The following is a 15149-nucleotide window of genomic DNA, read 5'->3' as shown; positions in this document are numbered from 1 at the left end:
TAAATTGTGCATGGGCCTGAAACCATGCTTGCACCACATGAGCATGAGGGAACCTGACATTGTCCCACACAATGACATAGGTCACACCTTCAGCTCTACAAACCTGATCGAGCTCATCAAGAAAGGTGACAAGGAGAGCTGCATTATATGGTCCAATATGAGGTCTGCGTCCCACCACACCATCTTCTGATATAGCCGCACACATGGTAATGTTGGCCCCACGTTGTCCAGCTACTTGGATGGTTGCCCGCTGGCCAGTCAAATGACCTCTCCTCCTGGTCTTGGCCAGATTAAAACCTGCCTCATCCAAATATATGAATTTGTGATGGTCATCAGCATCCAGCTCCATCACCCTCTAAAAATACATTTTGGAAAGAGATTTAGAGATTACTGTACAATGTAGAATTTTTGGGAATGTTTTTACAACAGCCATCTTGAAACTGAACTTACCTGAACATACTCAGTCCTCATTTGCTTCACTCTGTCTGCATTTCTTTCGAAAGGTACACGGTATAGTTGTTTTATAGATACCTGGTGCCTTTTCAGTATGCGTGCAAAAGTCGGCAAACTTATGGATCCCACATTGTTGAACATGTCTTCATTGTCCAAGATGTGTAGGCAAATTTCTGTAAGGCGAATATCATTTCTGGCCCGAACCAAATCGACCACAGCCTGCTCTTGTTGGTCAGTTAGAATTTAGCCTCTGCCTCCACTATTTGGGCTGGTCACAATTCTACAGGGAACATTAGAGTAAGAAGACACTTGGTCACATCACCTATTCTGTGATACACATTGGTATGCAGTCATTTGACAATTGAGAGTAGCATAATGTTTAGTGCATGCTGATAACTTACCGGTTCTCATTGCGGAAAGTTCTGATTATTGAGGCCACGGTTGACCTTCTGAGGTTTGGTTGTATCATTGTAGCCGCCTCAGTCATTGTCATGCCATGATTTATGACATGGTCTACAACTATTGGCCGAATTTCATTGGACACTCTATGCTGTTGCTGCCGCTGTCTTGGTCCGTGGCCTTGTCCTCTACCACGTTCCCCCACACCTCTCAAACGAGGCCCACGACCACCTCTCAGAAGGGCTGCCTGTCCTCTACCACGTTCCCCCACACCTCTCAAACGAGGCCCACGACCACCTCTCAGAAGGGGTGCCTGTCCTCTACCACGTTCCCCCACACCTCTCAAACGAGGCCTACGACCACCTCTCAGAAGGGGTGCCTGTCCTCTACCACGTTCCCCCACATCTCTCAAACGAGGCCCACGACCACCTCTCAGAAGGGGTGCCTGTCCTCTACCACGTTCCCCCACACCTCTCAAACGAGGCCCACGACCACCTCTCAGAAGGGGTGCCTGTCCCCTGCCATTCCTTTGACCAACACGTCTTCCTCGTCTTCCTCCGACCACTGCTTGACCTCCATTGTGACCTGGATCACCTGCTGGCTCCATGTTACGTATCACTATGCTCTTGCAATTGGATCCCAATCAACTCTTTATATACTCATTCCACAATGTGCACTCAATCATCAGTAACGAGTTGGCAGAATTGGACAAGCAATTACAAGGGCCTGCATCTATATAGTGCAGTACTGTCAATACTGTAAATAGTCTGAAAAGGTGGTACAGTATTTGGGACCATAGACACAGTGTCTGATGAAGCATTATGATAAAATATTAGGCTACATCCATGGATATTGTAGTCTAATTGGTTCATGCTCCACACTAATTGGTGACAATGAATCTCGTTACAGTATCTTGAAACTTTCATGATTTAAACATGGAAGATTGTTTGTCTGTTTCCATACAACGATGCATTAAGAGTAATGCAACAGTTACTTATCATTTTGAGCAGATGTATCAATTGATAGTTAGATCATTGTAAGGAAATGAATAGACACTCATTTGAAATGTAATGTGTGAATTGCCTTTTGAAATAGTAGTACTTTGATGTTAAGTTGTGTCATACTGAACAGGTGATTTTTGTTGAATGAACAAATGATCTAAGTTTTATGTGTATTGTATCCAAGCAATTGAGAAAAGGGTTAGAGTTGTGAAAAATGAGCATTTTGATCATTGGTTGTGAGTTTTGTGTCTAGAGTTGTGAAAAATGACATCAAGGTTCTGAAAATAGTAGCAAAGTGATTGTAAAAAACTATAAATTGATAAAGCAATGTGTACTCTGTTGATAATGCACTGAATAATTCATAGTCACTTTTATATTTTGCCTGTGGGACTTAATTTGCTGAGAAAATAAACTTCTACATAAATGATCAACGTCTACAATAATTAATTCAATCTGATTTGTTTGTTGACTTCAAATAATACCTTTTTGAAATTTCCTAAACTAAATTTGAAGTCAATAAAGTTTCTATATCTTAATATTTTCGTCATATCATGGCTTTATTTGAAGACATCTTGTTTTCACAGCTGTTTTGCTGGTGTTTATCTGGCTGTATGGTCAGCTGAATGAAAACAGCTCTTGCTATTTTACAGATCGGTGTGACGTTTGCTATTGTATTTGGTGTGATTCTGTACCGGATCTCAACCAAAGCCGCTCTGGCTATGAGCTCAAACCCCATGACCCGCTCCAACGTCAGGCTGACGGTCAAAACCACCGCGGCCATCATAAACCTGGTGGTCATTCTCATTCTGGACGAAGTGTATGGCGCTGTGGCCCGCTGGCTCACTGTTCTCGGTCAGTCGCTCATCATCGATTTGATATTGATCTTTGATATCAGACTGGCTTAGTGCTTTTGATCTTTGACCTTCTTTAAGCTCATGTGTACAATGCAATGTGTAAATTTCAGTCATTAGTGCTATATTTGTCTCCTCAGAGGTTCCTAAAACAGATAAGAGCTTTGAAGAAAGGCTGATCTTCAAAACCTTCATTCTCAAGTTCGTCAATGCGTTCACTCCCATCATATACATTGCATTTTTCAGAGGCAGGTGGGTAATAAATATCCAGACCAGTTGTATCTTACACAACCTTTGAGGAAAGCTCTATGTGCTTCTGTCTATTTACATTCAGTATTAATGACTTACTAATTAAATTTTGTTTACACTTTAGTATAGGGAACCAATTCTCACTATTAACTAGTTGCTTATTAGCATGCCAATTATTAACATATTGGCTGTTTATTAGCACTTATTCAAAATGACCTTATTCTACATCCATAATACCTGAACCTAACAACTACTTACTAACTATTAATAAGCAGCAAATTAGGAGTTTACTGAGGCAAAATTTGTAGTTGATTTTGTTTGTTAATAATGAGAATTGGACCTTAAAATAAAGTGTGACCGAACTTTCTTGTCAAGTGCACACTAAATAAGAATGAGTTTATGGTGACACCTGTGTTCCCATGCAGACTCGGAGGGCGTCCCGGAAGTTATCTCTATGTGTTCGAGTCCTATCGCATGGAGGAGGTATAAAAACAGAAACTGATGAGTTCTCTGAGGAAGACATTGATTGCTGACGTGATGTTTGATGTGTTTGCGCAGTGCGCTCACGGCGGATGTCTCATGGAGCTCTGCATTCAGCTCAGCATCACCATGCTCGGCAAACAGCTCATCCAGAACAACCTGTTTGAGATCGGCGTCCCGTGAGTGTCACACACACTCACACACACACGGTCACGCACAAACACACACACACACACAAACACACACTCACGTCACACATTCACGTCACACACTCACGTCACACACACACACTCTCACACACACGTTTGTTTTTGTGAAAAGTGGGTTCATCCCAAAGGCGTAATGGTTTTTATACTGAACAAACTGTGTGCTATTGCCCGACACCAACCCTACACCTAAACTTAGCCCTCACAGGAGACTGTGCATTTCTACTTTCCCCCAAAAAAACCTCACTCTGTATGATTCATAAGCGTTTTGAAAACTGGGATTATGGGTCAATGTCCTGAAAAGTCACCTTCACCTTGTTTCATACCTGTGTCATTATACACATTTATGTCCTCATTTGTCACAAAAGCGCGCACACACACACACACACACACACACACACACACACACACTCACGTCACACACACACACACACAAACACACACACACACACACACTCACGTCACACACACACACAAACACACACACACACACACACACACACACACACGTCACACACACATATACACACACACACACACACACACACTCACACACGAGTGAATGAGCGATCATGAGAGTTTTTTATGAACATGCTGATCGTGTTTTGTGTTGCCGTGCTTTGGGTCTTCTTTGCTTTATTGCAGTAAACTGAAGAAGCTGATCAGATACATTAAATCCAAGAGAGGCTCTTTCCAGGAAGAGGAATATGAGAAGAAGTTGCAGCGTTATGAGACAGATTATTTCCTAGAGCCCTTCGTTGGCCTCACGCCTGAGTACATGGAGATGAGTGAGTGTTTTACACGCTTATAAACCAAACCAAATCATCACACCGGATAAACTGCTCATTATTGGTCTTCATGTATATTCCATTTGTACAGTTTTATTCACTAAGTTTCAAATTTGTTTGGTTCAAAAGCCAGTTTCTTAATAGGATCCTAGCATATTTCAACATTATTATTTTGATTATTAACATCTGTTCATTGTTGTCATGATCTATGAATGGGATTTGCTGTATATTATATTTATCATGGGATGACTCTTTGGTGCCCCTGAGAAAACATGGATGAATATTAATAAACTCAGATGAGGTTACATCAACAAATGTTATTTTTAAGTGTTAATAAAGCAGAGAAGTAGTGGGCAATTCTTCAAAATTTTTACTGTGTACTTTATTATATATCTTGTGAAACCAACAGGTTCTAAGATCATGAACATGCGTGAACTATTGAACTGTTATAGCTATAATATAACAACTGTCTCTTTCCAGAAAATATATAAATCTGAACACAATACAGCTAACCATGAAACATACCGTCTTTACCAGATCTGGACAACTGCAAATTGAGTCCAAACCATTCACAACCAATGGCCAACAAAGAAAATGTAGTCTTCTTTACAAAACAATTTTCAGATGATTTACTCCTTACAAAGAAGATTTTTTGGTAACACTTTACAATAAAGTGTCATTTGTTAACACTAGTTAATGTATTAACTAACATGAACGAACAATGATCAACACATTTATTACAGTATTTATTAATCTTTGTTAATGTTAATGAAAATACAGTATTTCATTGTGTGTTCATGTTAGTGCATTAACTAATGTTAAAAAACACAACTTGAGATTTTAATAATGCATTAGTAAATGCTGAAATTAACATGAACTAAGATTAAAAAATGCTGTAGAAGTATTGTTCACTATTAGTTCATGTTACCAAATCTAGTTAACTAATGAACTTTATTGTAAAGTGTTACTGATTTTTTCAAATGAATTATTGTGCTTCTGTTCCTACAGTAATCCAGTTTGGGTTTGTGACTCTGTTTGTGGCATCTTTTCCGTTGGCGCCTCTGTTTGCCCTCCTGAACAACATCATTGAAATCCGTCTCGATGCCAAGAAGTTTGTGGCAGAACTCAGAAGACCAGATGCAGCCAGAGGCAAAGACATCGGTCTGTATTTACACCAGCAGCTTTCACTTCTCACAGTCAGTACATCACATAATAAAACTCACGGCCTTAGTTTCAGCTCAGTCCATTACCATGGAGAAGAATTTGAACTTGTTACCCAGTTTAGGAAAGAATGGAAAATATTGAGTTTCATGAAGCTACAGTTGGAATATTCCTGCAGATATTTCCATAATATCAATAACTGTTTTGCATAATCTGCTGGGTGTATTTTAAGAGGTTTACCTCGAAAATCAGATAAACTAATTGTGTTCCTCATGGTGTCTTCACAGGAATCTGGTATAATATTCTCAGAGGAGTCGCAAAAGTGGCAGTTATTGTCAATGTAAGTGTCTATTAATGTCACACTTTCCTTCAAACTGTGAATTTCCATCTCTTCTGTGTGCAGCACTTTATATTCTTTAACAGTGACTTCAACACGGAAAATCTGCATGACGAACCAACCCTGTGTCAGTCTGTGTCTCGTGTTCCCCCGCCTCTCGTGTCCATATTTGGCCTTTCTGTTCCTGTCCTCGTTCCCTGCTCATTAGTTAATTAGTCCCTAGCCCTATGTGTAATTGTCCCGCACCTGTTTCTGTTCTTCCTTGTTGATTTCTCCATGTTTATAAGCCCTGTGTTTCCCTGCCCCTGTGTCCGGTATTGTACGTCATGTTCGTCCATCCCCCAAGCTCCACGTTCCGTGTTGTTGGAATTGAATAAATCTCTGAACTGGATATCTCCGTGTCTCCTCGCTCCTTGCTCCAGACGGAGCGTGACACCCTGTAGCTCCACACAAGTTACTGGCATTAAAAACTAGAAATCGTAGCACTAGAACTGTTCTGTTTGAAAATACTGGAAGCTGTCTTTAAGATGGATTCGTGTAGCAGTGACCATTTAGCTTCTGTTGTCCTGCTCACATCTAATCCAGAGTTATCCATCGCAAGAGTGATTTGGTAACACTTTATTTTAAGGTGTTCATAATACAGAGTAATTACCTAGTTACCTAGTAATTACTAACCTAGTTAGTACCAACATTGTAACAGTTACCTCCTGTTACATGGTTTATTTTGGGTGCTATGCTCATCCTGACCTCTAGATGACACCTGTAGCCTCTCCTTTTTCTGTATAAAACAGGAAGCAGTAGATTAAGAAGCAGATTCTTTTTGAATCCCTCATGGTTTCTTGGTCATACAAACAATCCTGGTTGGAGAAACGTTTAGTTTGCTGCTCACCCAGGATTTTGTTTGTCCCTTGGCATGTTAAAGTCAATGAGGAATGGATTAACAACGTTGGTGTTCCCTTGAGTGCATGATTGCACCTGTCCAAGTAGGGGTGTGCGATATGACGATTTTTGATCGTGGACGATAAAAATGTCTCCACGATCTGCTTTTGAAGAAATATCGTAGTATCGCGCTACCGCGCACATTGTCAAAATACAGTTCTGGCGCCGCCGTCTCTATGTACTGTACAACACGACATACAGCAGTAGAGTTACTCAGACAGGACACTGCACTTATTCGCGATCGCAAAAGTACATTATTTGCATACAAGCCTTGCTGGTTAAATGATTAATTCGCGCGCTGGTCTGACGTGCGCTTGTTCTGAGCGCATACACCTGAAGCACGCGCACTAAAACGCCTGTCTTACAGCGCCTGATTACTCAACTAAGTTATATTTTGCGCTAATACTGTCAAAACACACAAGGTTTACATACAGACATGGTTATCTCTAAAATGAAAGTAAATAGTTAAGAGAGAAACGGATGCGTGCCTGTACTGTATATTAGATGCGTGCAGCTCTTAAAGGGACAGGACACTAAACATGCTGTCGACTGTCATTAAAGGGATAGTTCACCCTAAAATTGAATTTCTGTCATTATTTACTCAGTGGAAAACCAAACAGTTGCTGGTCTACATTGACTTTGATAGTAGGAAAGAAAAATCCTATGGAAGTCACTGAGGACCAGCAACTGTTTGGTTTTCCACCTTCTTCAAAATGGCATTTATAAATGTTCAGCACAAGAAAGAAACTCATTCCGGTTTAAAACAACTTTTGAGTAAATGATGATATAAAAATACAACATTATGACAGAATTGACAGACAGATGACAGAATATTAATTTGTGGGGGAACTATTCATTTAACGTTAACAAAACAACAAAACACAAAGAGAAAAATCACTCACTATTCTTGACTGAAAAACTTTAATACAGTTGCTTTAGGAATCAGTCTATCTAGTGTTTTATTTTTATATTTGTTCATTCAATTTCATTGAATGCTCTGCTAAATACACCTATTGTACCTGGAAATAAAGCACTGTTTGTTTTATTTGTATATTATGTGTATTTGTAATGTGTATCTTTGTTCTTATTTTTTAATAAGAAAAATAAAATAATGACAAAGATTTTTTATCTTCACCCACTTTGGCCTAAATATCTGCCATGCATCTTTGTCTTTCTAGTTTGGCTGTAATGCTCAGACAACTTGTAAAACCAAAATAGTAAAACTAACAAAGAATCGGGATAAAAATCGTGAATCGTGATATTTCTATAAAAAATCGTGATATGATATTTTTCCCATATCGCCCACCCCTATGTCCAAGGATTGTGCCCAAAGCTTCCCGGCCTACCTCTGAAGGGATTTCTACATTGCATCTATCATCTAATCAACAGATAAGACTGTTAAACTGCTCATGAACTGCACACATTTGCAAGACTATCACAAAACGTCATCAGCATATGTGGACATTCCGTACTCAAAATCCTGATCATCTATTCTGGATATTGTGTTTTTGTTTTGCTTTTGTGACTGTTTGCTGGGGGAATTTGTATATTTGGGAAGCATGTGATATGGTGTTTGTGAATATTTGGCATGGATAGTTTAATACAGATAAGACAAGAGATATCCCTTGTCTCTGTCGTTCCTTTTTTTTTTTTTTTTTTTTTGGCACCGGGATGCGGTCCTTCTCGGAGTCGGGTTGCTTGTGAATGCAGCCCAAAGTGGGTGGTAAATACTGGCACGAGACCGATAGCCGACAAGTACCGTGAGGGAAAGTTGAAAAGAACTTTGAAAAGAGAGGGTTCAAGAGGGCATGAAACTGTTAAGAGTTCGACCTCAGATCAGGCGAGACAACCTGCTGAATTTGGGCATGTTGCTGGGCGGAGGAGGGGAAGCTGGCAAGGATTCCCCCCAGTGGTGGTGAGCGAGTAGGGAAGATCCCAGCGCCGAGTCCCCGCTCCGGGCCACGTGGCGAGGGAGATGTGGCATATAGAAGACTGCTCTCTCGGTGCAGGCCGGGGGCACAAGTCCTTCTGATGGAGGCTGTGCAGCTGTAGGGGAGGATCAAGAGGCTCAAGTGCTTATCTTTGAGTATGAGCTCCAAGCATGTGCCAGTTCTCTGACGATGACTGCCAATGAGCTGGTGTATACATTCACTCTCCTTTACACTCCTGCGGCTTTAGTAGGAACTCCCATTGTAAGAGCTGATGCAGCAGCTGTTGGAATTGAGTGCCACTATTCAATGTGGCACAATGTGAGCAGCAGTATCTTGATGCCTGCTTGGGTTCCTTTTGCTGCTACAAAGGTTGCAGAGGAAGTTCTGGTATTCTCCTTGAAGCTCATGACTGATGACTGGCTGTTTGAGAGGTCATCCAATCAATACTTCCTAGGGCAGTTTCTGAAATTTGAAGCTTCTGTAAAGCAGTACAACCATGTGCCTTTGCACATCTTCGTGGACGGTTGTGTGGCTACTGCAGTCCCTGACGTGAACTCCGCTCCAAGATATTCCTTTATTGAGAACCATGGGTGCCTGGTCAATTCAAAGCTTACAGGATTCAGAATGACACACACATGAGTTCAGAATGACAAACTGCAGTTTCAGTTGGAGACGTTCAGATTCCAGCAAACAAATGGTGGTCTGGTCTACATAACGTGTGCTTTGAAGGCAGTTATGGCTTCAACCCCCATAAGTCCAGAGGACAAAGCATGCTCCTTTGCCAATGGGTGGCTTTCTGCAGATGACCATGACCAGATGTGCATGTGCTGTGACTCTACATGTGGCTCCAGAAGGAAAGGGTGAGCATTGTCTGATTCAGGCCTGGTTTCAGAAGGGAAAACAACAATTGGCCCCATTTTAGTGTCTGAATGATGTGGATTGTAAGAGGTGACCAATAAAGACCTGAAGGAAAAAAAAAAAAAAGGACAAATAATAAGGTAACTGTTACAACGTTGTACCTACATGAAACAAAATGTACTTACCATGTAACTAAGTTATGGAACAGCCTGTAATTACAGTTTGTAATTATGTAGATGTAATAGGCAGCTACTGGCAGCACATATGTTACAGGCAGAGTCTGTTACACAGCTACTTATGTAACCAAAAGATTGTTACATATGTGTCTGCAGACTTTATACAACATAATTATAAATGTAAGTACACAGACATAAAGTACTTATGGGTATCAAGATTGTACTTAAGTGTACTAGTTGCTGTGTAACAGACTCGGTCTGATACATATGTGTAACAGCAGCTGCCTATTACATCTACATAATTACAAACTGTAATTACAGGCTGTTCCATAACTTAGTTACATGGTAAGTACATTTTGTTTCATGTAAGTACAACGGCTACTACTAAGTACTTAATTAGGTAATTACTTACACCTTTTTACACCTTAAAATAAAGTGTTACCAAGTGATTCTTCTGTAGCTTATGATTGTGTGTTTTCAAGATTTTTCAAGATTTCAGAGCAGAGCAGGGCCAGATTTACTAAACCAGACAATTAGCATGAAAGCGCAATTCCAACAAATGGATCCACTGCCAATGGCACATTAAAGAACACAGACGCAACATCTAATTTCCATAATGACCAACGCAATCTACCACGAGCAGCGCAAACAAGCAGTGCAGGTTAAAAATAATGTAGCTTGGCAAACAATATGTTTGGAAAATGGCTGCACCTGCTGATGAGAAGATTCTGTTAAAATGCCAAAAAAGGAAATGATCCTTTACAAATATTAAAGCTGTGATCTTTCCTGTAGGCGTTTGTGATCTCCTTCACGTCAGACTTTATTCCGCGGCTGGTGTATCAGTACATGTACAGTCCAGACGGGTCGATGCACGGCTTTGTCAACCACACGCTGTCTTACTTTAACGTCAGTCACTTCCAGAACGGGACCGCTCCACTGGAGCCATTCCACCTGGGCTTCCATGTGGACATCTGCAGGTACGGCCACCTATAACAGGAGCTCAATTAACACTACATGAATGTTTAACTTCTCCTTTTCCTCCAGGTATAAAGATTACAGAGAGCCTCCGTGGTCTCCGACACCATACGAGATATCAAAAGAGTTCTGGGCTGTGCTGGCCGCCAGACTCGCATTTGTCATTGTCTTTCAGGTTAGTGTCTAACATCCGAAGACACAGCTCTCCAAGAGTATCAGCTACCTTAAATTACTGCCAAAGATAATAAATACTCTAAGGATAAAAATGCTGAAAACTGAGAAAATGATATTTGTGGATGTTTTGTTCTAGACTCAGAAGGTATTGAGTGAACTGGACAAAAAAAGTAGTTTTTATTTTATGGATTAGATTCTTCAGAGGTTTGTGATAGGAGGAACAGAAAGGCTGGTTAACGTCTCCTCTCGTCTTCTGCAGAATGTGGTGATGCTGATGAGTGACGTTGTGGACTGGATCATCCCAGATATTCCCAAAGACATCAGCGTACAGATCCATAAAGAGAAGATCCTCATGATGGACCTGTTCATGAAAGAGGAGCAGGGGAAGACCCGGCTTGAGGACGGCTGTAAGGAGTCGAGTCCTCTGATGCGCTCGCGCTCAGCCTGCAGAAACTACTAACCCCAGCAGCCTCAGAGCTTCTCGTTACATTCCACTGACCGCTGCCGGCTCGTACTCAGCTCACTGCCCCAGCTCCTCAGCTTCACAAATCTGTGTCTGTGTGAGATTCATTTCCCTCGGTCATTCTCCTCTTTCAGTGAATGCTGCCGTCACACCTGTGAACAAAATCACTTCTGTCTGCGTGAGCTTGATCAGCTTCTTAGCACTGCTGGACATTAGCATAAATCAGATCCTGGTGAGTTGAGCAAGTTAGTTAAACTATCCAACGTCACATTTATAAGATAGGAACAACTCTATTGCCCCCTTGAGTGCTAAGATTTGTTTGACCCATAAAAAAGGCTGTTAGATGTTTTGATTGAAATGTGATATTTCCTTTTGATTCTGATTTTCAATCTGGAAGGTTTTGGTTGTTTTGTTTGCGGTTGTTTGTGATTGAAAATATCTACTGTCCTCTATTTATAATAAAGCCTAAATATGGGAGAAGATGTAAAGATTTTTAGACAAGGATTTATATGTGACCCTGGAGCACAAAAGCAGTCATGAGTAGCACAGGTATATTTGTAGCAATAGCCAACAATACATTGTATGGCTCAAAATTATTGATTTTTCTTTTATGCCAAAAATCATTAGGATATTAAGTAAAGATCATGTTCCATGAAGATATTTTGTAAATTTCCTACCGTAAATATATCAAAACTTCATGTTTGATTAGTAATATGCATTGCTAAGAACTTCATTTGAATAACTTTAAAGGTGATTTTCTCAATATTTAGATTTTTTTTGCACCCTCAGATTCCAGATTTTCAAATAGTTGTATCTCAGCCAAATATTGTCCTATCCTAACAAACCATACATCAATGGAAAGCTTATTTATTCAGATTTCAGGTGATGCATAAATCTCAATTTCATAAAGTTGACCCTCACGACTGGTTTTGCGCTCCAGGGTCACATATAAACTTTTTCAATCATTTTAACAAATTGACGTCAAAACATAATCAGAGGAAATGAGATCCTAATATTGATGATTGATGTATTTGGACTTTGGAGAAGCCATGGACGGTCTTTATTTGTTCCTCTGTGTTCAAACTCTCAGATGATAACGGTTATGTAATGAGCCTGCTTTAATTATTTTTATCAGATGTTCCTCCATATTTCATGTTTTCACTTTTATTGTAAGATGGTCATTTTTCCAATGCTTTAAAAATTTTCTGTGCATTTGCTGTGTTTGATGTTGCTGCATTAACGTTGTGGAACATATTTCATATTTCATCATACTTCTCATTCACATTGTGTTCATAGAGTGTAACAGACTTGAAAACCATAAATTCCATGTTAAGTCCAATAATGTTTTAGATTTTATACAGAATCATGAAGTCACTTAGACTCGTAGATTTGTAATGCGTCTGTGTCCTGAGATGTGTGGCTTTGATTAATATTTACAGTTTGCACCGAATGGGCTGTACAGTAAAACACTCATGAACTGAAGGTGATTTCATGCACCAAAGATAAACCATTTCTGTGCTGATTTATTTTAAGGTCTTATCCAAACAGAAAAGTGATATTGTTTTTTTTTAAAGTATGGTGTTTATTATTTACTGCCTTACATGTCTACTAAATTTTGAATACATGTAACTTATATATTTTGTTTGCTTGACTTAATTTAGAAACACAATATGCTTTAGTTTAGTGTCACTGTGTATTGTAATGTAACACTACAAAGAAATAAATTTCTTCAGTTGTCCATTTACTTTTGCTGACCTTTCTGTTAATGTTCCATTCCACAGGCTCTTATTTTTATATTTATTTCTGTTTCCTTTCTGTATATGAATTTAATGTTTAATGACATTTGCAAGCATTTTAATTTATTTTAACCAATTATCTGTTAATCATTATATATGTTCAATAAGTTCATTAGTAAACATTTACAAGCACATGATCTCTATATTTTTTGATAACTATTTTACTACATATTATCTGTTAAGCATTTTTATAATGTTTGTTAATGATTTATTAATGAAAATGACAAAGTGCTGTTAAAATAATTTGTAGATTTGTAAAAAGTACATGATCATATATGAACGGAATGTTTAATAATTTGTTAATGATTTATTAATGAAAGTTATTATGAAGTGTTAGGGAAGCAGACTTCACACAAAGGATTAGTTCAAAGCAGTGGTGTTTATTGACAGCAGAGCAATCAACGGAGGATGAGATGGTAAGTATTATGTGCAAATATACTTTGTAGGAAAAGAGGAGTAGATAACAGGACTGAATTGTCTTGACAGGAACTCGTGGACGCTGGGAGAACCACACACCTCACTGTGAGACGAAGACTTGCTTGTCAGGAGATCGTACGAAGAAACTGGAACCAGGAGACGGAGAGACACAACGCTGGAGGGAACACAGGAGTTAAGTAGACAGGCAGGTAAGAAGCAGGTTAGTCGCTGTTATAGCATATAGGAGTCCACTTCATAGGAACAAGACCGGACGTTTGAGTGCAGTGAGGTGTGTGGCTTTATAGTGCTGGGTGATGAGGTACAAATGGCGTGCAGGTGTGTGTCATTAGAATCTAGGTGATGTGTGCATTGTGATTGGCTGGTGTGGGAGCCTGGCCGATCTGTAACATTACCCCCCTCTCCACAGCCCGCTCCAAAGGGCCGAAGACCACGACGTCGTAGTGGTCTACCGCTTCCTCTGGGAGCTGGTCGGTCTGGGTGAGTGGAGTAGTGTTGGGTCTAGGATGTCATCTCTGGGGACCCATGACCTCTCCTCTGGGCCATAGCCCTCCCAGTCGACAAGATACTCCAACTGACCACCACGGTGCCGGGAGTCCAGGATCTCCTTAACTTCGTAGATGGCGCCATCCTCCAGTATTAGCGGGAGAGAGGGGGTTCTTCACTCGGACCAGGCTCTGTGGAGGAAGAGACAGGAAAGTGGTAAGGCTTCAAGAGTGATATGTGAATGGTGGAATTAATTCTGTATGGTGGAGGTAGTTGCAGTTGGAAGGTGACCGGCTTGATTTGTCTCAAGATGGTGAAGGGGCCAACATATCTGGGACTGAGCTTTTTGCAGGGCAGGCGCATCCGGATGTCTCTCGTTGACAGCCAGACCTTCTGTCCCGGCTGGTACTGGGGGCTTCAGACCTACGAAGGTCTGCTGTCATCTTGCGCCTGCGAACTGCACGTTGGAGCTAATGGTGAGCATCGTCCCAGACCCTCTCGCTATCTCGGAACCAGTAGTCAGGTGTGTAAGGCGAGTAGAGGTGGCTGGTAACCGAGTACGCACTGGAAGGGAGTGAGTTCAGTAGAAGCTTGACACAGGGAATTCTGGGCGTACTCGACCCAGCCAATGAACTGGTTCCAAGAGTCCTGGTGGCTATGGAAGAATGTTCGTAGGAAGCAACCGATTTCCTGGATTTTCCTCTCCGTCTGCCCATTAGTCTGGGGATGGTATCCTGAAGACAGACTTACGGTCACACCTAGGAGTTTAAAGAAGCCTTTCCATACTCTGGAGATTAATTGTGGACCTCGATCAGACACAATGTCCTCTGAAATGCCGTAATATCTGAAGACAAAGTTAAATAGTAATTCTGCCGTCTCCATGGCTGTGGGTAGACCACTGAGGGGAAGAAGTCGACAGGATTTAGAGAATCGGTCTACAATCACTAGTATACATGTGTTACCATCTGATGCTGGCAGGTCTGTGATGAAG

At 40.6% G+C, this 15149-nt stretch overlaps 1 protein-coding gene and 1 pseudogene across 2 annotated transcripts in view; both read left to right on the top strand.

Annotated features, from left to right (window-relative positions):
• The window catches only part of LOC306868103 (anoctamin-1-like), a 47675-nt gene extending 34491 nt beyond the window's left edge, over positions 1-13184 (top strand). Inside the window, exons 15-24 of the mRNA XM_079414126.1 lie at positions 2504-2705; positions 2845-2956; positions 3379-3436; positions 3512-3612; positions 4285-4427; positions 5436-5588; positions 5876-5928; positions 10622-10806; positions 10874-10979; positions 11238-13184. Coding sequence (XP_079270252.1) covers positions 2504-2705; positions 2845-2956; positions 3379-3436; positions 3512-3612; positions 4285-4427; positions 5436-5588; positions 5876-5928; positions 10622-10806; positions 10874-10979; positions 11238-11438 — 1314 coding nt within the window. The 3' untranslated portion in view covers positions 11439-13184. The remainder of the gene's footprint in view (positions 1-2503; positions 2706-2844; positions 2957-3378; positions 3437-3511; positions 3613-4284; positions 4428-5435; positions 5589-5875; positions 5929-10621; positions 10807-10873; positions 10980-11237) is intronic.
• LOC306867988 (zona pellucida sperm-binding protein 3-like) lies at positions 8569-9659 on the top strand (annotated as a pseudogene). The gene is made up of 2 exons: positions 8569-8619; positions 8874-9659. The product of its transcript is annotated as a zona pellucida sperm-binding protein 3-like (transcript).
• Positions 13185-15149: the final 1965 nt, after the last annotated feature.

Source organism: Barbus barbus, assembly GCF_936440315.1.
Source record: "Barbus barbus genome assembly, chromosome: 50".
NCBI classification, from domain to species: Eukaryota; Metazoa; Chordata; class Actinopteri; order Cypriniformes; family Cyprinidae; genus Barbus; species Barbus barbus.
The sequence above is the reverse complement of the archived record's forward strand: the minus strand, read 5'-3'. Positions and strand labels throughout refer to the sequence as shown.